Source organism: Canis lupus, chromosome 4 (genome assembly GCF_011100685.1).
Source record: "Canis lupus familiaris isolate Mischka breed German Shepherd chromosome 4, alternate assembly UU_Cfam_GSD_1.0, whole genome shotgun sequence".
Classification (NCBI taxonomy): Eukaryota; Metazoa; Chordata; class Mammalia; order Carnivora; family Canidae; genus Canis; species Canis lupus.
The window spans coordinates 40,716,564-40,741,159 of record NC_049225.1 but is presented as its reverse complement, the minus strand read 5'-3'; the positions used below and the strand labels follow the sequence as shown (position 1 = coordinate 40,741,159).

Genomic DNA, 24,596 nt, shown 5'->3' with positions numbered 1-24,596 from the left:
GGAAGGCCTGAATGCAGCTCCCATGTTCTAGAACCTGCAGCTTCTTTGAGCCTCAGCCTTCCCATCTGCAAAATGAGGGTACTGGCCCATTTTCTCAAGTCCTCACCAGCTCTAAACAAGATTCTCATTTTACAGAGGGAGGTACCAGGAGAAAACTTTCCTACATTTTTAAACAGAAGTTATTGGAGCAAGAGGGCAGGGACTTTTTTTTTTTTTTTTTTTTTAATCTTTTCACGGTGCGGGCACTCAAAGGACCCATTCTCTGAGATCGCTCAGGCTGGATGCTCCAAAAGGACGACGCCAAACTTGGCGATCCCTGGAGGGGCTACCTGTGGCCAGGCGCTGCGGGCCTGGGTGCCTCTGGGCAGGGGGAAGGGGCGGGTGGCCGGGGAACAGGAGCTTCTCTGGGTCTCTCTTCCCCCCTCCCCCTCTTTCTGTCTCTCTGTCCCCTACACTGGCCGGGGCCAGACTTTTCCACAGATGGGCAGGAGGAGTGGGGGCACAAGGGGGCCACGGAAAGGAGGAGAGCAGCTGCCGAGGGACGAGCGGGGGGGGGGGCGAGGCGGGAGGACGGGAAGGAGGGGGGCAGAACCGGGAAAAGAGAGGAGGGGGAGGGGGAGGAGCTGGGAGAGACCCGGGCGCGCCGCAGCGGGGCCGAGGGGGAGGGGGAGGGGGAGGGGGAGGGGGCCGGCGGGCTGGGAAGTTCTGGGAGCCGGGGGGCTCTCGGTCGGCCCGGGCGGGGCGCGGGCTCGAGGGGGCGTGGGGGCCGCGCGGCACTCACATAATGCTTGTTGGGCACCCGCCGCTTCTGCACGTCCAGCACCTTCACCTCCACGATGCTGCGCCGCGGCGGCATGGCCGTCGTCCGCGGGCCCGGCGCGGCGCGGCGCGGGGCGGGGCGGGGCGGGGCGGCCGCGGGGGCCGGGAGCGGGCGCCGAGCGCTATCCGGAGCCCGGGCGGGCGAGCACCGACCGAGCACGAGCCGCCGCCGCCGCCGCCGCCGCCGCCCTGCGCTCCGCGCGCCCTCGGCCCGGCCCGCCGCCCCCGCCCCCGGCCCGCCCCCGGCCCGCCCCCCGCGCCGCTCCCCGCCCCCTTAAAGGGCCCGGCCCCGCTCCCGCCCCGGCGGCCGCCCCGGGGGGCCCGCGTCCGGCCGCGCCGCGCCTTTGTCCCCGCGCCCCGCCCCGGCGGCCCGGCCCAGTCGCTGACCCACCGGCACACTCGCCCCCGCACTCGCCGGCTCGGGAGCCGGATCTGAATCCCGGGTTCGGATTCCGACTCTCCCGCAGTCTATTCCGTGGCCTGGGGCAAGTCGCTTTAACCTCTCCGGCCTCAGTTGCTTCATCTGTGAAATGGGCCTGGAACGCCTGCCTGCCGCGTGAAGACGCGTGGGAAGCCGTTGGCAGTGTCTGGCCGCGGTAGAGATGCTGGCAGTTTTATTTTTTATTATTTTTTTAATTTTTATTTATTTATGGTAGTCACACAGAGAGAGAGAGAGAGAGGCGCAGAGACACAGGCAGAGGGAGAAGCAGGCTCCATGCACCAGGAGCCCGACGTGGGATTCGATCCCGGGTCTCCAGGATAGTGCCCTAGGCCGAAGGCAGGCACCAAACCGCTGCGCCACCCAGGGATCCCGATGCTGGCAGTTTTAAACTCAGACCCAAGCCTTGGGGATTCAGGGAGTAGCGAGAGGCCAGCAGCTTCTTTTCCTAGGTGTACAGTCTGAGAGATGGGGAGAGAGGGAGACAGAAGGCGCAACAAAGGCAAGTCCAATATAATCGACGTAGCCGAACCGCGTCATAGGGTGGTGGATATGAGCGTGGGGCAAATGGGTGCTTGGTAACAGAGCCATTGATTCCCAAATGTGGGCCAAGTACTCCTTTGCACGTGCAGTGCCTTCTGCTTTTCTGAAATGTTCCCTGTGAATCCTCAAGACAACTCTGGGAGGAACCGGCGGTTGGCCCATACTACAGAGGAGGTGACTGAGAGCAGGCTCCAGACTCACAGAACTGGTGGAAAGAACCCATCACTGTCTGGCTCTCGGCATATTTTGCAAGCTAAGGTGGCTGGGGCAGCTCTACGTTTCTTCATCTAGTGCCTCCTTGTCCTGGCTTGGCTGGGAGTAGTTTTCAGGTGTTGGCTGAACAAACATCTGAACGAATGTACGCATCGATCCTGGGATAGAAGCCTGGCCCATGCTGTCACGCTAGTAAGTGGGGGCTTTTTCCAACAAACTGCATAGCTCCCCTGTAGGCCTGAAAGAGCCCTGGGCTCCTTCCCACCCTGGGGGCAAGGTCACCCTTTGAATGATGGTAGGGGTCATCCAGGGGAGGATGCTTCCCAGCAGCCCTGGCCAAATCCCTGGATAGTTTAGTGCAGATTCACTTTGGATCCACCCTACTATTTGTCTCTCCAACTTCCTTCCTTTAAAAAAAATTTTTTTTTAAGATTTTATTTTTTTATTCACTATATATATATATATATATATATATAGAGAGAGAGAGAGAGAGAGAGAGAGAGGCAGAGATACAGGCAGAGGGAGAAGCAGGCTCCATGCCAGGAGCCTGACGCGGGTCTTGATCCCGGGACTCCAGGATCGCGCCCTGGGCCAAAGGCAGGCACCAAACCGCTGAGACACCCAGGGATTCCCTCCAACTTCTTTCCTTCTCCTCTAACCACCCTGCCCTGGCCCCAGAGGATGGCCTGTGCTGATTTCACCCATGGGCTCCTTGTACTCCGCTTCCTGGTGGGCTTGGCCAATGGGAGGCCCTGGCAGGAGATTGAGCAGAAGAAAAGAGAGGTCTGGGTATTAATTTCCTGAGTTCTCTTCCTGCACGGTTGTGCTTACCAAAGGTGGCCTTGCACGTACCTTCTCCCTTAGGGTTCCCGGAACCACTTTTAACCCGCTAAGCGTGTTAAGAGTTCCACTTAGTGGGAAAGAGCTCTGGGCACTGCACTATCTCCTCATGGTTCCCCAAGCTCTGCCCACACCTTTGTAAGTGGACCCTTAGGTAAACGTCCCCCAGTGGCCCTGTTGAGAGAGTCACCCATTGAACACCAGGACTTTCACTGATACCATTTCTGTAAGGGACATTCTTCTGAAGCATAATTGCAAGTCACATCCTTGGAAATGTCCAGTATGTTAAAGGCCTGGCTTTTCTGTTCCTTTTACCTCATCCTCTGAATGAGCCAAGCCTTCCTAATAAGGCAGAACCACAGAAGGCAGCCGCTAGAGGAAATCTGTGAATCAGCCAGCTTCCTCGGTTTTCCCAGAAAGGCAATGCGACCTGGCCGAGTCGTACACTGAATGGCGAAGTTGGGACCTCAGCCCTCCTGTGCTTGCTTACCTCTTCTGCTGTGGCAGGCCTGGCCTGGGAAGACAGACTTTCCTCTTACCTGCCTGTAGCAGAAGGTGCAATACTTGCATCTTTCCCTGCACTTCCTTTGTCTCTCTTTTCTTCTTCTTTATTGTAGTAAAATGTAGGTGATACAAAATTTTCACCATTTGTAAGTGTTCCATTCTGTGGCATTAAGAACATTCACATTGTTGTGCAACTGTCACCAACATCCATCTCTAGGATTTTTTTGATCTTCCCAAATTGAAACTCTGTGCCCTTGAAGCGAGCATTCCCCATTCCTCCTCCCTCAGCACCTGGCAACCACCATTTACCAATTGTGTGACTTTGGGCAAGTCACGTGACCTCTCTCTACTCTATCTCCTGATCTGTAAGATGGCTTGTTCACTGGGGGTCTAAGTGAGATAATACACATAAGTACATGTATTTTTGTTATTTTGCTATTAGCTGATCTGAGACTGCTAAACATCTCCCTTTAAGTGCATCCAAATTTCAATCCTAATTTACTTACTTATTTATTTATTTATTTATTTATTTAGTGAAAAGATTTATTTATTTATTCATGAGAGAGACAGAGATATAGGCAGAGGGAGAAGCAGGCTCCTCACAGGGAGCCCGACATGGGACTCGATTCCCGATCCCAGGATCACACCCTGGGCTGAAGGCTGAAGGCAGACACTCAACCACTGAGCCACCCAGGCGTCCCTCAATCCTAATTTATTTATTTATTTATTTATTTATTTATTTATTTATTTAAAGATTTTATTTATTTATTCATAGAGACACGGCTAGAGAGAGAAGCAGAGACACAGACAGTGGGAGAAGCAGGCTCCATGCAGGAAGCCCGATGTGGGACTCGATCCTGGGTCTCCAGGATCACGCCCCGGGCTGAAGGTGGCGCTAAACCACCGGGGCTGCCCTCAATCCTTTTTATTTTTTTTATTTAAAAAAATTTTTTTTAAATTTATGATAGTCACAGAGAGAGAGAGAGAGAGAGAGAGAGAGAGAGGCAGAGACACAGGCAGAGAGAGAAGCAGGCTCCACGCACCGGGAGCCCGACGTGGGATTTGATCCTGGGTCTCCAGGATTTCGCCCTGGGCCAAAGGCAGGTGCTAAACCGCTGCGCCACCCAGGGATCCCCTCAATCCTAATTTAATACCAACTTTGCTATGAACTACATCTACTCTTTCCTAGTCCTGATCCTCTTTTTCGCCCCTGATTTTATGTCCAGTCTCATCTCCTACCAGTTGCCTCTGTTTTCCCTATATCCCCCAAATAGAAATGACTTGTGATTTTCAGAAGGAAATATATTCTGTTTTTTCCTCCTAGTATACCTTAGTGTAAGCGATTCATTTCCCTACCCTGTCTGCTAGTGACCTCTTATTCAGCCTTCAAAGCCCAGCTTGGATGTCACTTCCTCCAGGAAGCCCTTCATCCCAGATGTATAATTGCTTCCCCACCATCCTCCTTCCAGCTATCATCATGCCTTGTCACAGCCATTATTGCCTTCTTATAGATCTGATTCCTTTGCCAGACTCTGAGCCCCCAAGGAGCTGGAATGTGTCCTATTTGTCTCAAGTCCCCCAGCATCTGGCACAGACTAGCATTGAGAGGCCCTGAGGAAATGCCTGTGAGAAGAATAAATCCATCTCCATCTCTTTAACCTAAATTCTCTCCTGGGCTGGGCTTACTTTTGTCCCTACTCACTCCCCAGAGACCTCTTCCACCAAGCTTCACTGTGTCCATACTCCTGGGAACACTGCATTTTCCCTGATTGGGCTGTGAAGAGAACAGAGCAGAGAAAAAGGTAAATTTGCTGCTTAGCTGACTTAATTCTTTAAAATTTCTGTTCTAGAAGTGCATTTTGCAAGCTCAAGAGCTGTAGACCATAGAAAATCAATGCTGAAGCTGACAGACCACAGAATTCCATATGGTGGGTGTATTTGGGAGGAGGGCTACACATTTGAGGGGCATGGAGTCCATCAACCCGAATTAGGTTCTGGTCTTTTTGTGATTTTTGTTATCTACCTGGATGTCAGGCTGTACTCCCAAATCCCAAGTCCCCCGGATGGACAGCCGGGCCCAGGGAGCTGAGGCCCTGCTCCTTTTCTCTCCCACACCCCCCATCGACTGTCTGAGATGGAATCAGACCTCTTTTAAGAACAAAGGCAGGGAGAGATTCTTTCCCTCTGAGACTGTCATCTGATTGACTAGCACAGCAAGATGCTCATAACAAACACAGCCAAACCTACAAATGCTCAGTGGCCAGGCACATGTGGTCCTGGGAAATAGATCATGGGCTGTAAGGAAGTGAGCCTTAAAGCAAAGTTCCAGGTGCCCAGGCTGCAGGGCAGAGCCTAGGAGGTGGTGAGGAGCTTGAGTAAAGTTACATTTCAGAGTCTGAAGAAGGAAAGCACACTTTCCTTCCATCTTCTCTCTTCTCCTGGCTTCCATAATTATCTTCTTCCTAAAAGGAAGCTCTGTCCATAATCCTCCCCTGCTCAGAAACCCTCACTGGCTCCCACTGCTCATAGATGTTCATGTGCTATAGATTGGCATTCAAGGCCTCCAGACCTGGATCCTTTAGTACTGCTTTCAGCCCTACCTACTTTGTGTTCATAAATTGTGCCTATATCTGTCTTTTCCTCACTTTGTAAAGGGATGTGTGTGTAAAGTGACACGTGTGTGTCTGATCACGGACCAGGTACTATATATAGCACCAGACATTCCCTACCCAATTCCCTATCTAATTTGTCAAAGAAACTCATGGTGTGTTATTTTTCCCATTTTCAAGTGAGAAAAGCAAAGCTCAGAGAAGTTGCCCAGTGTCATAGCACAGAAAAGTGATGAAGCTGGGATCTGAATTCAGACCTGTTAGGTGCCCTAACCCATGTTCAGTAAGACCTCACTTGAGGATAGGACTGATGTTTTCTTAATATTCATACCCTCTCCTCTTCATTCAGTAGATATCTTTCTGCTACAGAGTGAATGTTTGTGTCTTCAGATCCATGCTGAAATCTGATTCCCAATTTGATGTTATTTGGAGGCGGGAGTCTCTAGGAGGTGATTAGGTCACAAGGATGGAGCTTTCATGAAATGAGATGAGTGCCCTTATAAAAGAGATTCCAGAGCGCTCCCTCACTCCTTCTGTCTTCATTGAGGACACAGTGAAAAGGCTGCTGTTTATAAGCTAGGATGTGGGCTCTCACCAGACTCCAAATCAACACCTTGGTCTTGGAATTCCTGGCTCCCAGAATGGTAAGAAATGACTTTCTGTTGTTTATAAGCCAACCAATCTATAGTATTGTTATTGTAGCCCAAATGGACCGACACCCCAAAAGCCACTGTCTCCAGCCAGATGGGTCTTTAGAAAAGTTAAGTTAGATAATATCTATAAAGATCAAGGCCTCACTATAGCCAAACCCCCACCAGGTTCCCCCCATATTGACTTCGTCTCATCCCCTCTCCCTGGCACACTACCCTCTAGCCATTCTGGCCTTCTCTCCATTCTAGAATACACACCATTTTGCACACGCTGTTCCCTCCTCCTGGGATGCTTTCCCCTTGACTGGCCCATTCCTATATTTCAGGCCTCAGTTTAAATGTCATCTATTCTTTTTTTAAAAATATATATATATTTTATTTAAATTCAATTTGCCAACATATAATAGCCTGTGTTCATCACATCAAATGTCATCTGTTCTGAGATCTTCCCTACTAAAGTAGCCCACCTCATCTCTCTCCTCCATGCATTTCCTTCACAGCGCCTATCACTGTTTCATGCTTTTATTTATCTGTCAATAGAACATCAGGTTCATTAGGTCAGTTCAGCTGTCTCATCATTGGTTATTATCTACAATGCCAGCACAACGCTTGTGGGCTTGTAGTATGTAAATCACTGTCGAATAAATGAGTGACTTTCTTCCCCACAAGAAAGGCAGGGCCTCTCTCTTCTTCCCCTGAGTCTGGACCCCTGGCAACTGCCCAGCAAATGTTTGTTGAAGGAATGAACAGATAAACAAATGGATGTGTGAGAGATCGTGTTGATTGCAGAAAGAGTTTGGGCTACATTTCAGGTCAATGGGCACACGTACCGGAGACCTCTGAGGGGACCACGCCTGTGACACCTATCTTGTTCACAGAGTCTAGAGAAACTTGCAGAGAGATATTAAAAGGTAGAGGTTACCTGTCCTTGAACAGCTTCGCTAAATGAGACTGGGTGCATTTCCTCATCTAGCCACCAGGTGGCAGCCAGCTTGTCGCCGCTGCCAGCGCATCCTCACTCTCCTGCTCCTGGGGGAACAATTGCTGTTTGATCATCCCCAGTGCTACCTAGGGCCCAACTGCCAGGTAAGTCTGTTTGGTCACCCAGAAGTTTGTTGCATTGAATATGAAGGTTATGGTTCAGCTTTGCCCCTTAAGATAAAGCGTGTCAGAGCATGATCCCAAAGCACAGGTAGCTCAGGGAGCCTACGTATATATTCACTGGTATTTATTTATTGCTCGTACATAAGTATTTATCACTTGCACACACAGAACTTATTGGGTCCCTAATATGTGCCAGGCATTGCCTGAGATGCTTGGGATACATCATTGAATGAAACAGGTAAAGATCCTTTTTCTTGTGGCACCGACATTCTAGCAATAAACATAAGAAATAGGGAAATTGTATAGCATGTTAGAAGGTAAAAAGTGTTAGGAGCAAAATAAAAATAGGGCAGGCTAATGGGAACTAAGAGGTTGGGCGTCAGGAGAGCAGGAGGCAATTTTCAATAGGGTGGAACAGGTAGGCTTCATTGAGGAGGCGATTTTGAGTACAGACTTGAAGGTGAGGCAGTGAGCCATGCCTGTGCTTGGAGGAAGAACCCTCCAAAAGGAAGGAACAGCCAGTGCAAAGGCAGGAGCATGGCTCGAATGCCTCAGAACAGAAAGGAAGTCAGCATAGTTGGAAGGGAGCAGGGAAAGGAAGGAGAAGCAGGATGCATGGAGTCAGAGAGGTAATGGGGTGCTGACTTCCAGAGGGCCTTGTCAGGACCATGGAATCCTGGTTTTGACCCTGAGGGGCAGCATGACCTGATGTATGTTTTACAGAGTCCGCTCTGTCTGCCAGAATGAGAATAGATTCTGGCTTGGCTTGCAGTCCTCCACCCACTATTCAGAGTGGGTTATGAGACTTGCTTGGCCATTGCGATGTGAACAGAAGCAAAGCGTGTCACTTCCAGGCAGAAGGGAAAGTAGTCAAGTTCACCTCTACTCTGTGCCTGGCAATGCCCCAGATGGTGGCTGCTCTGCCAGCTTGGATCCTGGAGAGACTATGATGATGCTACGATCTCAATGTGACCCCTGCACCCCAAGTTCATATGTTGAAACCTAGCCCCCAAGGTAATGATATTAGGTAGGGGGGCCTTTGGGAGGCAGAGCCTTCATGAATGGGATTAATGCCTTTGTAAGACTTGAGAGAGCTCCCTTGCCCCTCCCACCATGTGAAGACCCAACGAGATGTCTGCTGGCTGCCCTGAGGAGGTCATGTTTAAGTGGAGAAGTGATGGATAAATAGGACTCACCTAATCACAGGATTGGGTGCAGACCACAGATTCAGAGATTGAACAGTCAAGGAATGGTGAGAAGGCATTTGAGATGCTTTCCCTTCCTTCCCCCAGAAGGATGACTCCTCAGCTGGGCCTGTGGGATCAAGCAACCAGTCACTTGAAGCTCTGGCCACTTGGTGACACATCTTTGAATGGCTCCCCGTCCTGGGCCTCCCTCCTGCTCCCTGAATCCCAGTCTCCAGTGCTTCCCTTGACATCAAGCTCTGCTTTCCTGGGACCCCAGCCTGGACATTTTGGAGCTGTGAGGTGGCATCTCCTGCTGGGGCACTGAATGGTGGGTCACGTGAAATGGAAGAAAAGGATCAGACTGACCTGTGGAGAGAAGCAGGGATGGGAGGTGAACATGGAGTCCTGGCTTCCTTTCAGGTCTGGATTCAGAGTTTTCTGGAGGCCGGACTTATCTCTGCCCTGTAGTTAATCAAGACATCCAGTGTCCCATCAGTCTACCTTTGTACTTAATCCAGTGTAGCTGGTACAAAACTCAGGCCACAGATGTAGGTATCCAAGAAAGACTTAGTTTCTTAATTTTCTTAAATCAACTAGTTGTTGACTGTCTGTAACCTGGTGGGTTGTTGGGTAAATTAATCTCAGCCACTCTCAAGGAAACCCCTCCCCTAGGCTCTAATAGGCAGCTTATCTCCGGTTGTCGTGTCTAGCCATTCTTGAGAAGCTGCCCATGGCTCTAGCCCACATGGTTCTTTCATGTGCCCTGCTCAGCACATTCACACTCAGCTAGGGGTGCAGAATCTCTGGGGGCATTTAGGGGGCACTGCAGGTCAGGATGCAGCCCCTCTGGTAATCCTCAGAGTCTCTGCAGACCTCCCATCCTTTCTCAAGCAGTAGCTCTAGAGAGGACACAGATCCCTTCTATGGATTCAGATCTGGGGAGGAGGGTTCTTTTTGTCCTGGGGGAAACCCCTTAGTGATGCCCATCAGCCATGGAGCCCAGGCACATATCCGTGGGCAAACAGAGTTGGGTGTACCACCTGTCCCATTGAGTGGGACACACACCATGGAGAGCCATGGCATCTGGTAAGAGAGGTTAGGGGGCTTATTAGAGAGTTGGGGTCTGTATTAGGGGATGTGGGGGTTTGTTTTGGATTGGGTGGTTTCGAGAAGTGGGGCAATTAGGTGATTGGGTAATACTTTGTGCCTAGCAGGTGGGAGGAATGGGGGAACTAAGGAGTTGTCTTTTTTTGTCCCATTCCATTACTGGCACAAAATATCCTCATCTGATTGGTGTTCTGGGAGATAGTGTATATTCAAGATGGACCAGCATAGCCTGGCTGGGAGCAAGAAATCATCAGAACTGCTTCTTTCTTTTCCATCCTCTTCTTAAAGCCTGTTCTTATTTGGGGAACTCTGTTCTTACTTGGATTTGGGAAGGAAAAAAGGCCTGTTTCAATTCTTCCAAGAAGCAAGGGAGCCCAGAGCCTATTACTCACTTGAGTTGGAGAGAAAAAGCATGTCTTTTTTTTTTAAATTTTTATTTATTTATGATAGGCACACAGTGAGAGAGAGAGAGGCAGAGACACAGGCAGAGGGAGAAGCAGGCTCCATGCACTGGGAACCCGACGTGGGATTTGATCCCGGGTCTCCAGGATTGCGCCCTGGGCCAAAGGCAGGTGCTAAACTGCTGCGCCACCCAGGGATCCCAAAAAAGCATGTCTATAGGGAGGAAGTAGGAATTCATTTCTAGACACATGTTTCTGGTCTCATGGGCTTGAAGTTTCTCTTGAGCCTAACCATGGTCCTAGTGGCAGGAAGAGGACTTGTGCTTTATAGAACCAGAGTTTGGAGAAGGGAAATGTGGGGTCTCAGATATATAGCCTGCAAGGGGTAGTAAACCTGGATTCTAAAAAGTAGTTATTTAGTTGTAGACGGTCATTTTATGTTGAGAAAGAGGTCCAATTTGCATTGATAGAATGAGTCCTAGGCCGTGATTGCAGAAAAATAGATAAAGCAGAATAAAAAGAAACTCCATTGCAGCAAAATAGATAAAACAGAATAGAAAGAAATAGAAAGAAGCTCAAGACAAGAGGAGCATGTTATGACACCCATCTCCATCTTTGGTAAACCAAACAGACAAAAAAGTACATACGGACACAGAACGGCGATTCTTGACCTTTTTGGAGAATCTAATGAGCTCAGTGATCCCTGGCTTCAGAAAAATGCACATCTGCACATATGCTGGCATTTTTCACATAACTGGGGGGCTCATTATGTCCCCTAGGAGCTCCTGAGTCCCTGATAGGGAAGAGTTCAATCATAAGCTAGCCTAAGCTTAGCAATCAGACTTAATTTGAATCTCAGCCCCACACCTCTCATTTTGTAACTGTATACAAGTTATGGAACCCCTCTAAGCCCTAGTTTTCCCATCAGTAAGGTCGAGGATCACAACAGACATTTCTTACAGGGTGCTGGGGGATTACATGAGCAAATGTGTGGAAAGGGCATGGCACAGAGCCTGACAAGTCCCTAATGGAGGGTGGCCCTTATCATTGGTGCCATGGACACACCTGGAACTTTGTCCTTTGCAAATAAAGAATATACCTTCTTTATGATGTTCATGCACCAACTACAAAAATAGATCCTACTTGTAGCCACTAAGAACAGTTAAATTAAGCACAAAAGACAGATAACGTATTGCCCACATGTTTTGCCTACAAGGCAATAAAACAAAGACATAAGTGATACTAATTTAAACTAAAAGAAAAAACTCAAACTACTTAGAAATAGGAAAAATTAAAGCAAAAGGCATTCTCCTGAGTAGATCTTGTACCCAGGAGAAAATGAATGAAATGTGCCCTGATTGTGATTGAGAAGCTGTTAGCATTTCTGCTGGGGTACCTCGGTTTCCCAGTGTCTGGCAGCCCCCAGGGCCATGTTCTTTTCTCAGCAGAGCGAGGGACAGGCAGTGGAGGTTCCTGTAGGCGCGGAGAGGCTCGGGAGGACTTGGGGATACAGGCCAGGGTAGACGAGCTTCCTGTAAGTGGAGCCAGGATCCACGATGGCTTTGACTGTGGCAAAAGCCACAGTGACTGGGAGTGAAGTTAATCATAAGGGAAGGGGATTCAGGAAGGTGGAATCTTGACAAATAGATACATTAAAGGGCACTGGGGACAATCGGGAAGTACCCACGGAATGGAGATCAGCATATGTTGCTTTGAACTAAACAGGCAAGGAAGCTAGAGGGTAGAATATCAAGATTCTGAGTGGAAAGCAAGTAAAAATAACAGAAAATAGAAGAAAAAGCATTAATATGTTATGGAGTAAGAAAGGAAAAAGGAACAATTCAACGAAAGAAAGATTAATAATTGAGCTGTATTTAAAAGCTAGCTAGCCCAGGGAGGGGCTGGAACCAATGGAAGGAAGAGCTCGTTGATGGATGGCTCTAGGTCAGAAGATTCTAAGTCAGGAGGGAGGAGGATCTGCCCTGTGCTCCTGAGGTTTCTGCTCTGACAGAAGATGTACAACAGAAGACTGCTTTTTGTAAATGTCCTTCGTGAATTACTAGCGTGACCATGAAAAGGAAGCAAGATGATGAAGGCAATGGTGACAGGAGTGATTGAGATGCATTTGTTACTGGTCCAAGGAGGGGGTCCTGGAGGCTTGGAGAGTGTGCTGGGGAAATGATAAGATGTGATCATGGACAAAGATGAGTGGAGTTTTGCAAGAAGGCAGAATGGTCTGAGCGAGGAACCTTTCCATCCTTTGTAAAGGAACTGTGAGATTAAAAAGAATAGATGATTTGTTTTAAATATAAGAGCACCACCGAGCCCATTATATATTGTAGATGATTATGGGAAAATCCTACTTGATGTGAAGATGGTAAGAGGTGCCACCAAGCATGCAGTGACTATTGCAGTATTCATTTAACAGCCAACATCAACTGCGTGCTCCCTATGGCCCAGGCACTGTGGTCATAAGGACAGCTAATACTCAACTTACACTTCTGAGCTCTGGTTTAATCTCTGTACATATATTAGTTTATTTAATCCTTGCAGCAACATTGAGAGGGAGGTGCTATTGTTCTTTCCATTTTACAGAAGAGAAACTTAGGCATAAAGGAATTAAATAATTTCACAAGGCAAGGCAAGGACTATGGTGAGCTGAGTGAAGCACTCATTTCAGATGCAAAATTGAAAGGGGGTGCCCCAAACCCCTCAGTAATAAAGGTAAATAATATGTTCATGAAATATTTATTAAACACCAAAATTAGTGCAAAAAATGTGATAAAGGAAGTACCAGAATCATAAAGGCAAGATCAACAAGGTCACACATGTAGCTCCTAAGAACAGAACCAGGATCTGAACCCAGGCAACTGGCTGTTGAATTCACGCTATTTACTACCCGATACTGCATTTAGAATCAACCAGCAGACCACATCTGTCTTTCCCTCCCCTCTATGCTCAGTGTCTCGCCCAAGCTTAGCATATAGTAGGTCTGCACTTAATATTTGTTGAAAGAACGTTAAGTGAAGACATGGGCCCTGTTCTTAGTAGCACCCATACTCACCACGCAACTGTCCTAGGGTCATGCGAAGGTGTCTGTCACAGACACTGCACATACCTTATATAGCATTCCCATTATAATTAGTTTATCAGGATGAAAGCTATAGTTAAAGATAAGTCATTGGCAGCAGGAGCACAGGAGTAGGAAGGATGACTTCTGTCCTGTAACACCGTGGCAGGCTTTAAGAGGGTGTGACATTTGAGCTGGGCCTTCAGGAGGTGAAGGATTTCTTTAGATAGGGAAAGTGGGACGCTACCTGGAGACATGACTGAATAATCACGCGTTGTTCAGTCAAGAAAGCAGGTCTGCAGAGTCATGTTTATAATGTGATACCATCTATGGAGAGAAACCTTTTCCAAGTGTGCACGTGCTGCATGGATGCATGGGGAAGGGTCTGGGGGGAGGAACACCAAACTCTGGGGATGGCTGGCATGAGGGTGTGGGAGACTGGGGAAATATTGAGAGAGCCTTTAGCCTTATAGGCTTTGCTTTAAAAAAATTAATTCATTTATTTGAGAGAGAGAGCACATGATCTGGGGAGGGGGTCACCTTTGGGTTTTTTTTTCATTTTTATTATTTCTGCCTTACTTTTCCCGTGTTCCATTTTTACAAAACAAAAAAGGACAAATACATATAGCTACGTATGCATACATATATGTATGCAGGTTTTATTTCTCTTTCTTACGAACAGATCACATACTGTAAGTACTTTCTGGCACTTTGCTTTTTTTCACTTAAAAATACATCTTATAAGCTACTCCATATGAGTTCCTAGAGATCCTCCTCAATCTATTTGAAAAATTAATTTTTAATTACTCGAGCAATAATAGCTCTCTTCTTGTTCATTAAAAGCAGAGCCTGGGGGTGCCTGGGTGACTCAGAAGGTTAAGTGTCTGCCTTCAGCTCAGGTCATGATCCCAGGGTTCCGGGGATCAAGCCCCACATCAGGCTCCCTGCTCAGCAGGGAGTCTGCTTCTCCCTCTGCTCCTCCCTCCCCAAAAGACAAGATGTAACAGGTGTTGGCAAGGATGGGGAGGAAAGGAAATCTTGGGCACTGTTGGTGGGAATTCATATTGGTGCAGCCAATGTGGGGAAGACTATAGAGGTTCCTCAAAAATTAAAAGTAGAACCATGTGACCCAGCAGTTCCACTTCTGCACATATACCAAAAGGAAAAGCAATTGCTATCTCGAAGGGATTTCCATACCCCCATGTTTACTGCAGCATTACTCACAGTAGCCAAGACATGGAAACAACCTGCTTATTAAGATGGATGATTAGATAAAGAAAATGTGATATATATTTCTCTCTCTCTCTACCTATGTAGATAGATAGATAGTGTAGGTAAGCACAGGAATATTATTCAGTCATAAAAAAGAAAGAAATCCTGCCATTTCTGATAGCATGAATGGAACTTAAGGGCATTGTGTTAGGTGAAATAAGTCAGACTGAGAAAGACAAATACTGTATGATCTCACTTGTACATGGAGTGGAAAAACCTGAACTCATAGAATAAGAGAATAGATTGGTGATTGTCATGAGCTTGCAGATGGGGGAAATGGGTGTAGGTGGTTAAAAGGCACACATTTCCAGTTACAAGATGAATAAGACCTGGGGATGTAATGTACAGCCTGTTGACTCTAGTTAACAATACTGTATTGTATGCTTGAAAGTTGCTAAGAGAATAGATCTTAAAAGTTCTTATCACACACACACACACACACACACACAAATGGTAACTACATAAGGTAATGTGTTAACTAACCTTACTGTGCTAATAATTTTGCAATATATATGTATATCAAATCAACACTTTGTACACCCTAAACTCACACCATGTTATATGTCAGTTATATCTCAATATATCTGGGGGCGGGTAAGAAAGGCAATCTCTTCAAGCTGTTTAATGAGGTGCTCTTTTCACCTTCTATGTCAGTGCATGTAGTGCATTTATGTGCACGAGCTCACCTAATCCTCATGAGGTAGGTCGTGCTATCATTCCTGTGGCAAACCGAAGTGATGCCTTTCTGTTGTTCGAAGCCACCATATTCATGGTGGTTGGCTTAGCAGCCATAGGAAACTAATGTGATTCCCCATTTTAGTTGAGGGAATTAAGAATAACTTACAAAGGTTATGCAACCTGCTCCACCAATGTATTGGTCAGAAAGGGCTAAGCTCTGCTGTGGTAACAACCAACCCCTAGATCTCACCAACAAGAATTCATTTCTCACTCACCTAAGGCTGGCTATGTATCTTAGCAATTCTCCAAGGCTGCCCTTCTCTGCGTGATGACTCAGTGATTGGGCAAATTGGATCTCAAGTCTTTTTAAAATCTCCGCATGAGCTTTGTTGGTGGCCATGGAAGGGAAAGGGGCAAGGGGAGAATTGCCTATGTGCTTTTCACTGTTTTAGCTTGATGGTTACCTCTGACATTTCCATTCACATGTCACTGGCCAGACTGGCCATGTGACTCTGCCTCACTTCAGGGGGCTGAGGAATATAAGGAAGAAAATGGAATATTTGATGAGTCATCCTATCCTCATCATAATCAGTAATGGTGGAACTGAATTTTAATTAAAATAACAAGCTAGCATTTTCCTAGCACTTTCTACGAGCCAGGCCCTATACTAGGTGTTTGGCACATATCATCCTAAACAACCTTGTGACAAATGTAGTGTTGTTCCTAAAGATGAGGAAAATGAAGCCCAGAAAGGTTTAATAACGGGACCAAGGTCACCCAGCTGGTAAGTGGCAGAGCTGAGACTTGAACTTGGGTGATCTGGCTTATCACTGCACTCTTAGCCAGTGTGCTATTCTGATGCAAAGGGCAGCCTGATTACTAACCCTGAGGGATGAGCGGTGACAGTGAGGGGCTGTGAGACATGTGGAGGGTGATGAAGCACGAGCGCCCTCAGGGATCATCAGGGGGCTGAGATTTTGATCCGAAGGTTGCTGTGGGGACCCCAAAAGCACTGTGCAATGAGGCATACTTAGATTGGCATTTCTGCAGCTGTGGGATGGAAAGCAGATCAGAGTGGGGGTGGTGAGGTGGCAAGGAGACTGGCAAAGAGCAAGAACAGTCATTCAGGACAGGGTGGGGATGCCTAGTTTAAGATGCATCCTGTGGGGATGGAGGGAAAGGAGGACCTTCCAGGTCCAGGGCTGATTCACTGTCCCAGCCACTGTGCCTGGCTCTGGCAGGGAGTCGGCTGCCACCTTCTGAAATGATTTGAATTCCGATGGAGTCAGCGGGGCTGGCTAAGGGCTTGGATGAGAGGCTGAGGGAGCAGGGAGCGTCAAGAATGATGCATGAACCCCTGGTGACCACAGGTTCATCTCTGGAATGGGAGTCAGGAGCCGTGGCCCCAGGATGGTTGAATGTGGCAGTGAGTGCTCCTCTGAGAGGGAGCAGACAAGGAGGTTACACGCTCAGGCTTCAAGCCCAGCTTACCTCTATGTGACCCTGGGTAGGTTACTTATCCCCCGTGCTTCTCATATAAACTGGGAATACAAATAGTACTTATTTCAGGGGGTATCATGAAGGTTAAATTAGTTAGTTTGGGGAACGCTCCTACAACAGTACAGGGGTGAGTACATGGTTAAGTGTTGGCAGCTCTTATCATAAGGGAGCCACTCTGCCTGGGACACAGATGATGCTCAGTAAATGTTATTTTCACTCTTTTCCTCTCTTCTTCCCCAGCTGGCAAATAGAGCCTGGACTTTGGGACTCGTGGGTCTGGATTGGACTTTGGTTCTGCTACTGGATACTTGAGTGACCTTGGTCAGACCAGTAAACTTCGGGAAGCCTCAGTTTTCTCTTCTGTAAGATGGGAACTAGAAGGGTTACTGAGGATTCTATGGGATGGCTTATGAGGAGAGCTTGGCACATAGTAGCTGTGCACTAAAAGGTAACTTTTACTAACCATCATGTCAGCTTGGGGCCCTATGGGCTCTTGGGTCTTAAATCATGAGTTCTATAGTCCTGACTCCCTCCAGATGGGGGCACTCACTGCTTTGTTATTCCTTACGTGTTCAGGGAGGACCTCCTCCAGCATCAGGCTGACTCACCACCAGAGGGCTTTGTCACTTCTCAAAAGCAGCCTCTGGGTGGACAGAGTCCTGGAGGAAAGGCAAACCCATCAGACTCTAATTTGTTTTTCAATTGATTGTTTCCTCAAGTAAAATAAGGGGTCGAGGTGCCTGGGTGGCTCAGTCTGTTAAGCGTCTGCCTTGGGCTTAGGTCATGATCCCAGAGTCCAAGGATTGAGCCCCAGGTCCATCTTCCTGCTCAGCAGGGAGTCTGCTTCTCCCTCTGCCCCTCACCCCACTCGTGCTCTCTCTCTCTCTCTCTCTCTCTCTCTCTCTCTCTCGTTATCCCTCAAATAAATAAATAAAATCTTAAAAAAAAATAAAATGAGGGGTCAGAGAGCCCATCACTCTAAGCTCTGTATGGTTGAGATCAGCACTCCCATTGCAGGTACCCTGCTGGGTCCCAGTCTTCTAGAAAGAACATGCCCCAGGCACACAGGTGAGCCCCTTCTGGATCCTCCATGGAAAGGGGAGTCAGCTGGTGGTGGTGCTGTGCTGGAGCTGCAGAGCCAAAGATGTGTACACAGCCCATTCATCTGCCTTCTGCTGCTTGAGCCCCCACAGATGCGGAAGGTGCAGGGAATGATTCAGCTCCAGCTTTTGTAAGCGAGTTTTCACTCATTCACAATTTATTATGGTTTCACATAGGGGGCTGGGATGACGCTTAATGTTATTCTACAAGGCTTGCTTCTGCAAGAGGGAGGCAGGGATGGGAGATGCTTCTTCCAACCTGCCCAATGCAATGCTCTTCGAGGATCAGAGGGAGCGAGTGACTTGCCCAAAGTCACACAGCTAGAGGGGGCAAAGTGGATTCGAACCCTAGCTGTTGGGCTCCAAGAAACCTCCATGTGCCTCTATTCCGCATTTAGTCCCCAAATGGGGATTGTGGAGGGTCTGCCCTGTGCCTAGGCCTCTGCAGGCATCTCTGGAAGACCCAGGGCAAGATAGGGCACATTTATTGCCATTATTATTTATTATGACCTTCTGAAACCCTGAGCCTAAGAGAAAAGAGAAGCAGGAAGGATGAAGAGGAGCAGCGGTTCTCCTCCTACCCCTACCAAATTGCTGATTAAAAGAAAATAAATTTTCCTTTGGTACTTCAGTTTAGGCTTCTTAAAACTGTTCCCTTTTAGTGGTTTAACTAAATATACCTTTCTGTGAACATTTGCAGATTCTTGGTTGTCTTGTCATTTTTCCCCTAATGACTGGTGTGGTCGGAGCCTCAGCTGGAGTTATGCTGACCTAGTTTTCAATTCTGACTGTGCCCAAACAAGCTGTGTAACCTTGGACAAGTAACTTAACCTCTCTGTCCTATCTCCTTCATCTGCGAAACAGGAAAATTAGCATATCTTTCTCACAAGGTTCTTTGGAGAGCTTTCAAAATCTAATTTTCATTATGAAACATTTCAAACATGGAGAATAATACAAATAAAAACATGAGGAATAAAACAATTTTGAAGTCCCATGTGCGCAATGATCTTTGACCTCTGGCCACTCGTTTCATTAATTCTTTCACCATACTACTGCCTTCCCACTGGATTATTTTGAAGCAAATACCCGTCATCACAGCAGTTTATTTGTAGTGTATATTGCAATATATATCTGTAAAAGATAAGCATTCTTTTTTAAAACATAATTTTAGAGAGGTTTTATGGAGCCTTTTCTCTATGGCCAGGATTTTCTGTAAAATTTCCCCTATGTGATGTAACTCCCTGCCATTAGAACTCTTTAGTAATAATTATAATAAATATTCCAAATACTTTTACTTATTGACTGCTGCTGGATTTTTTGAATGCAACCATGTGTAGTATTGGATTGTGAGTCCACAGTGTTATGTACTATTGGAATTATATCCCTGGTGATCATTCATTAAGGAGTAGTATTTACTGAACTATATGGTTTTACAAAAGTTGAGGTAAGAATGACTAACTTCATCTGTAAGCAGGAAAAAAGAGGCATAGAGAGGTGAAGGATTTTTCCCAGGTCACATAGCAGTAAGCAATAGAGGAGTTTGAAACTAAAGCCTGCCTGACTCTAGAGTCCATGCTTTTTCCTCTGTCCTGTGCTGATGCCTTTGGAATTCTGGTTGGCTTCTCTGTTTGGATTGTAAATTCTTTAAGTTAAGTGCTCTACCTTAGATTTCTGTTTCCATAGTCCCCAGCTGTTTGATGATTGACTAATAGAAAGTCCTGCGTAGTCCCTGCAAGTGCAAAAGTCGTGCAAGTGCAAAGCCTATCATCCCCACCACCATCATCACTGGGTTTGCACAAACAACAGTGCTTGTGGAAAATCTCTATATAGGCCTGTACTCAGACCCCGTGGAAGGTACAAGACACAGACCCTGCCTTCAAAGTTGCTTATGCAATCTGCCAGGTGTCAATTTGAACATAATGGCAACAAGATGGGGAAATGTTTTGGGTATCTTACGGCCTCTGGGGGTGATTCCTCATCTGTTGGGGTGGCCTCGTGCTCCACGTGAAGGCAAAGATGTGGGTAAGCTGAACAAATAATTATCTGTATGCGCTTTGGGCTATGGGCGGTACTGGGATCTGGAGAGATAGTAGGAAATATGACAATGGGGCAGACAGATAATAATATAGACAGGCAGTATACAGCAAATGAAGAAATCTACATGATCTTTCAAGATCGTGGTAAGTGCTAGAAGGAAATAAGGAGGCTGATGTGACAGAAAGTAGCAGGGGTCAGGGAAACCTATGCTGGCCTGGGGTGGTCAGGAAGGCATCTGTGAGAAGGTGACATCTGAGCTACCACCTGAAGCTTGAGCCATAGGCAGCCAAGTAAAAAGCCACACAAGGCTCATTCCAGGCAGAGGGAATTGAACATGCACAGGCCCAAACACGAAGCAGAGCCTGGTGTCCTGCTTTCATCCTGCCTCACTGCCCAGAGCTCAGAGGACAATTTCTTTCCTGTAGCCAGGAGGAAAAGCTTTCTCAAGAGCCTCTCAGTTTCCCTTGGCCAGGATTGGGTCATCTGTGCATTCGAAACCAACTCCAGATGAGGAATTTGGGGTTACCTGATTAACTCAAACCAATCAATTTCTCTCCTTGGAGCTATGGAGGGATCATCTGATTGAAATTGAAGTTTAAATAGCAAAGAGGAAACGGAGGAAAGGGTATTACTTAGCATATAGCCTCCAAGATGGCCCCGGTGATCCCTCCTGCTGCCATTCACACTCTCGTGTAGTCTCCTCTTAGGTTGTCCTGGCTGGTCTGTGTGACCAATAGCATAGTGCAGAAGTGATGGCATCTCACTCCTGAGATTAGGTTACAGAAAACCGTGGTTTCTTTCATGGCTGGTCTATTGGTCACGTGCACACTCTTTCCTTCTCCTGGACCACGAGCTCTGGGGAAGCCATGTCATGAGCCGCCCTGTGGAGAGGCCCACATAATCAAGAGCTGAAGCCTCCAGCCAAACGGCCTCGTGAGTGTGCTTGGAAGCAGACACCCCAGTCCCTTCAGAGACTGCACCCCCGTGAGAGGCTTGGAGCTACCAGCTAAGCTGCTCCTGCCCCTATGGATTCCTGACCCTTGGAAACTCTGTGAGATAGTTACTGTTTGTTGTTTCAGGCTGCTAAGTTTTGGGGTAATTTGTTATGTCGGTACGTAACTAATATAGCCAGGGCACAACAGTGGCTACCGGGGTGCCCCCACTCAAGTGGCTCTTGCCCTGTGTCCTGTGAATCCCAGAGCACCATCTCTTAATCTGTGTCTCCCCTCCACCACACGCTTGTGAATGTCTTGGTTATACTCAGGGGGTCTAGAGAGTGTGTGTGTGTGTGTGTGTGTGTGTGTGTGTGTGTGTGTGTTTATGTGTGTGAGGTGCAGTCCAGTAGCCAATCTTCTCCTCCACGGCTCCTTCTGATCGGGCTCTCCCTGGACTCAGGCATGGTTTGTTTGCAATGTGTGTCTCTGCCCTGGCACGGGCCTGGGCACAGAGTGGCCTCAGGGAATACAGAGGGAATCCATGACATTACCAGGCTGCTGCGGCAGGCGAGAGCCCAGTTGGCTGCCATGACAACCACAGCACAGAGAACTCAGACCAGTCTGGGCCCTGCTGGGGAGTTGGGAGGGTTTGCAGTAATTTCTCTGTGAAATGGCATGGGGAGGCGAATGGCGGTTTCTGTTGTCACCATCTTGGAAAGAGGGCACCCAGAGCATGGGATGGGGCTGGGGGAGGCAGGTGAGTACCCTTTCTGGCTCAGTGCACACTCCTAGGCACAAAGCTCTCCCATTTCGTGTCCTCAGCGTCATCTCACCGTTACTCTTCCAAGTCTGCCTTTTGTTTACTGAAGACCCACCATATGCCAGTCTCTTGGCTGAGCATTTTCTGCCCAGCTCTGGTCTATAAGTCTCACAATGGCAGATGCTATGTCTGTCTTGTTGATACCATAGTGCCTGGCACGTAGTAGGCTTGTGATACATATTTTGTGAGTGAATGAATGATTGAGTAAGTGACTCTTGCTGACTCCTCACATAAAAAAGATAAAAGGTTAGTCATGGGAAGCGTTAGGTAAAGGAAGGGTGGGTGGAAGGATGGGTAGAATGAGAATAATATTCCAGGCACAGAAAATAGCATGTGCAAAGGTCCTGGGGTGAGAAAAAAAGGTCACAATTGGGACCCATGCCTCCTTAGCTCCATAAATAGATCTTCCATTATATCCTATGGAATAAGGGCTCTGGGGTAAGTCCTTTTGCTATCACCACTTTCAATTTGAAAAGTTCTTCCCATCCCCTTCAAAGGGGTGAGGTCATGGGGAGTATAGGGTGTCCCAATTTGAAGAACAGACTGCTTGGGCCTGGCTCTCCCACTAAGTAGCTGTGCTTACCTGGGGTCCTTGCCTCAGTCTCCTCACCTGCTGGGGATAATACCAGAACCTACCTCATAGAGTTCTTGTGTTACTTAATGAGTTTATGGATGTAAAGTATCTAGAATATATCAGATATTATCTTGTGGGGAACAGGGCTGTGCAGAGGCAAACCCAATCTGGGTACTTTAGGAGGGCAGCCCTCTTAGGGGGCAGCCAGGATAAGAGGAGGGTTGACCACCCCTGCTGGAAGTGGAACATAGTTAGGCCCATTTGAGTCCCCCTGTTCTACCTGAGTCCCCCACTCCTCTGCAGTGATCAGAAAGGACTTTTGGTGCAAAAGATTTGTCCTTGGCGCGAGGCCCCTAGCTTCTGAGAGTTGGAAATGATATTCAGGGCCCATTGTCTCCATTTCCAGACAGTTCTAGACAAACCAAGCGCGACTGCTTCAGAAGAGCATAGGAGTGAGACAAACCTACTATTTTAAGGCAGTGGCAGGAGCTCTGAGGGTGCTGTGTGTGTTCTCTTGTCACAGGCTTGTCGGAGGAGCTGGAGTGAGCCTGACAAACCAGGCTGCCAGGGCAGGTGAGGGGACACCCCCATCCCCCACCAGCTTGGCTGACTCACAGAGAGACCCTGAGAAAGCCAAGGTCAAAGAGGAAACCAGGCACAGCAGGGAGACTCTCAAGGAGGGCAGAGGAAATGTTTGAAATCACAGGTTGTGCAACTGCCCTTAGAGATCATTGAGGCCGATGTCTCTGTTTTACTGAGGTGCAGAGGTGTGGGGGGTGTGATGAGGGGCAGAGGTTTCCTTTCTTTGTAAATTGATATGAGTTTTTTGTTTTGTTTTAAATATCACCATATTAAATACTTAAGTAATGCACAGCATCTCAATACTATGGTTCTTTTTTTTTTTTAATTTTTATTTATTTATGATAGTCACAGAGAGAGAGAGGCAGAGACACAGGCAGAGGGAGAAGCAGGCTCCAGGCACCGGGAGCCCGACGTGGGATTCGATCCTGGGTCTCCAGGATCGCGCCCTGGGCCAAAGGCAGGCGCCAAACCGCTGCGCCACCCAGGGATCCCAATACTATGGTTCTTTGTGGCATTTAAGAACAAAACCGATCTATATGTTGACTTAGATCTCTAAGGCTTGTTAACAGAAAAGAAAAAGTTGCAGAAGGATAGGTACAGCATGTTGCTAATGACTGAGAAACAAAGCCAATCCAGGGTGACATATTTCAATACATTTATGTATTAAACGTTCTCAAGGAAGTTCTGGAAGGATGATCACCAGGTCAAGTAGGATGGCCACTTTCCATGGGGACTGGATGGGAAATGTGGGGCAGAGGGAACCTCAGCTTCATCAAGATTGTTTGGATTATTAAGAGAATATTTTCATACATTTCTTGTGTAATTAGAACACGGATTTCAAAATATTTTTTAAAAAATTGTAAAAGGCTTATTTGACCCTGGGCTCGGATTTGTCCAGGAAACATTTCTCTTCTGGGTATCAGATCTAATGAAACCTTGACCTCTGCTCTCTGAAGCTTTATCCCCCCCACACCCCACCATGTGTGAGATTTAGTAAAATATAGAAAAATGATGAAAATGCTAATTAAAAGACACTCACCCACTCCCTTTGCCCAAAGGCCGTGAGAAGATGGGAAGATGCTTTTTCTCAGGATGCCTCAGGCTTCCAGGAAATTCCCAAGCCCTGGGGGCAAGGCCGAAGGGGGTGCACTCCCCACACGGCGGTTAGAAGTGGGGAAGGGGAAGCCCCTGGGCTCTGTCTCCAGGCTGCTCTGTGTTTCCTCCACTCTTTGCCTTGAGATGAGCAGTCAGCACCCTGGGTGCTCTTCCCAGAGAAAGGCAGTTATCATAATTTAACTGTGTTCACGTATTTGATTTTTTTTTCAAAGAAGTTTCATTTATTTTTAAATTTCTGCTGCATTTCTAAATATTAACCACAAGTTGACAATATTGACCGATATATTTTTTGTATTCTTATTTTTTAATTTAAATTCAATTAATTAACATATAGTGTATTATTAGTTTCAGAGGTAGAGCTCAGTGATTCATTAGTTGCATATAACACCCAGTGCTCATGACACACGTGAGCCCAGCCCCCTAACGCCCTCCCCTCCAGTGGCCCTCAGTTTGTTTCCTCTGATTAAGAGTCTCTTATGGTTTGTCTCTCTCTCTG

At 47.4% G+C, this 24,596-nt stretch overlaps 1 protein-coding gene and 1 long non-coding RNA gene across 5 annotated transcripts in view; one reads left to right on the top strand and one right to left on the bottom strand.

Annotated features, from left to right (window-relative positions):
• Nucleotides 1–888, bottom strand: part of SH3PXD2B (SH3 and PX domains 2B) — a 103,698-nt gene extending 102,810 nt beyond the window's left edge. For both annotated transcript variants that reach the window (XM_038534749.1, XM_038534751.1), the window contains exon 1: nucleotides 782–888. In XM_038534749.1, coding sequence (XP_038390677.1) covers nucleotides 782–856 — 75 coding nt within the window. In that variant the 5' untranslated portion in view covers nucleotides 857–888. The remainder of the gene's footprint in view (nucleotides 1–781) is intronic.
• A 676-nt stretch (nucleotides 889–1,564) lies between these two features.
• On the top strand, nucleotides 1,565–19,254 carry LOC111095542. Of its 3 annotated transcripts, none has more exons than XR_005358181.1 (7): nucleotides 1,565–2,206; nucleotides 5,068–5,160; nucleotides 6,320–6,611; nucleotides 7,496–7,703; nucleotides 17,177–17,384; nucleotides 17,954–18,167; nucleotides 18,737–19,254. It is a non-coding gene; the product is annotated as an uncharacterized LOC111095542 (long non-coding RNA). The 3 variants fall into 3 exon arrangements; XR_005358182.1 differs by having other exon boundaries at nucleotides 6,317–6,611; nucleotides 7,591–7,703; XR_005358180.1 differs by having other exon boundaries at nucleotides 6,317–6,611.
• The last annotated feature ends 5,342 nt before the right edge of the window (nucleotides 19,255–24,596 follow it).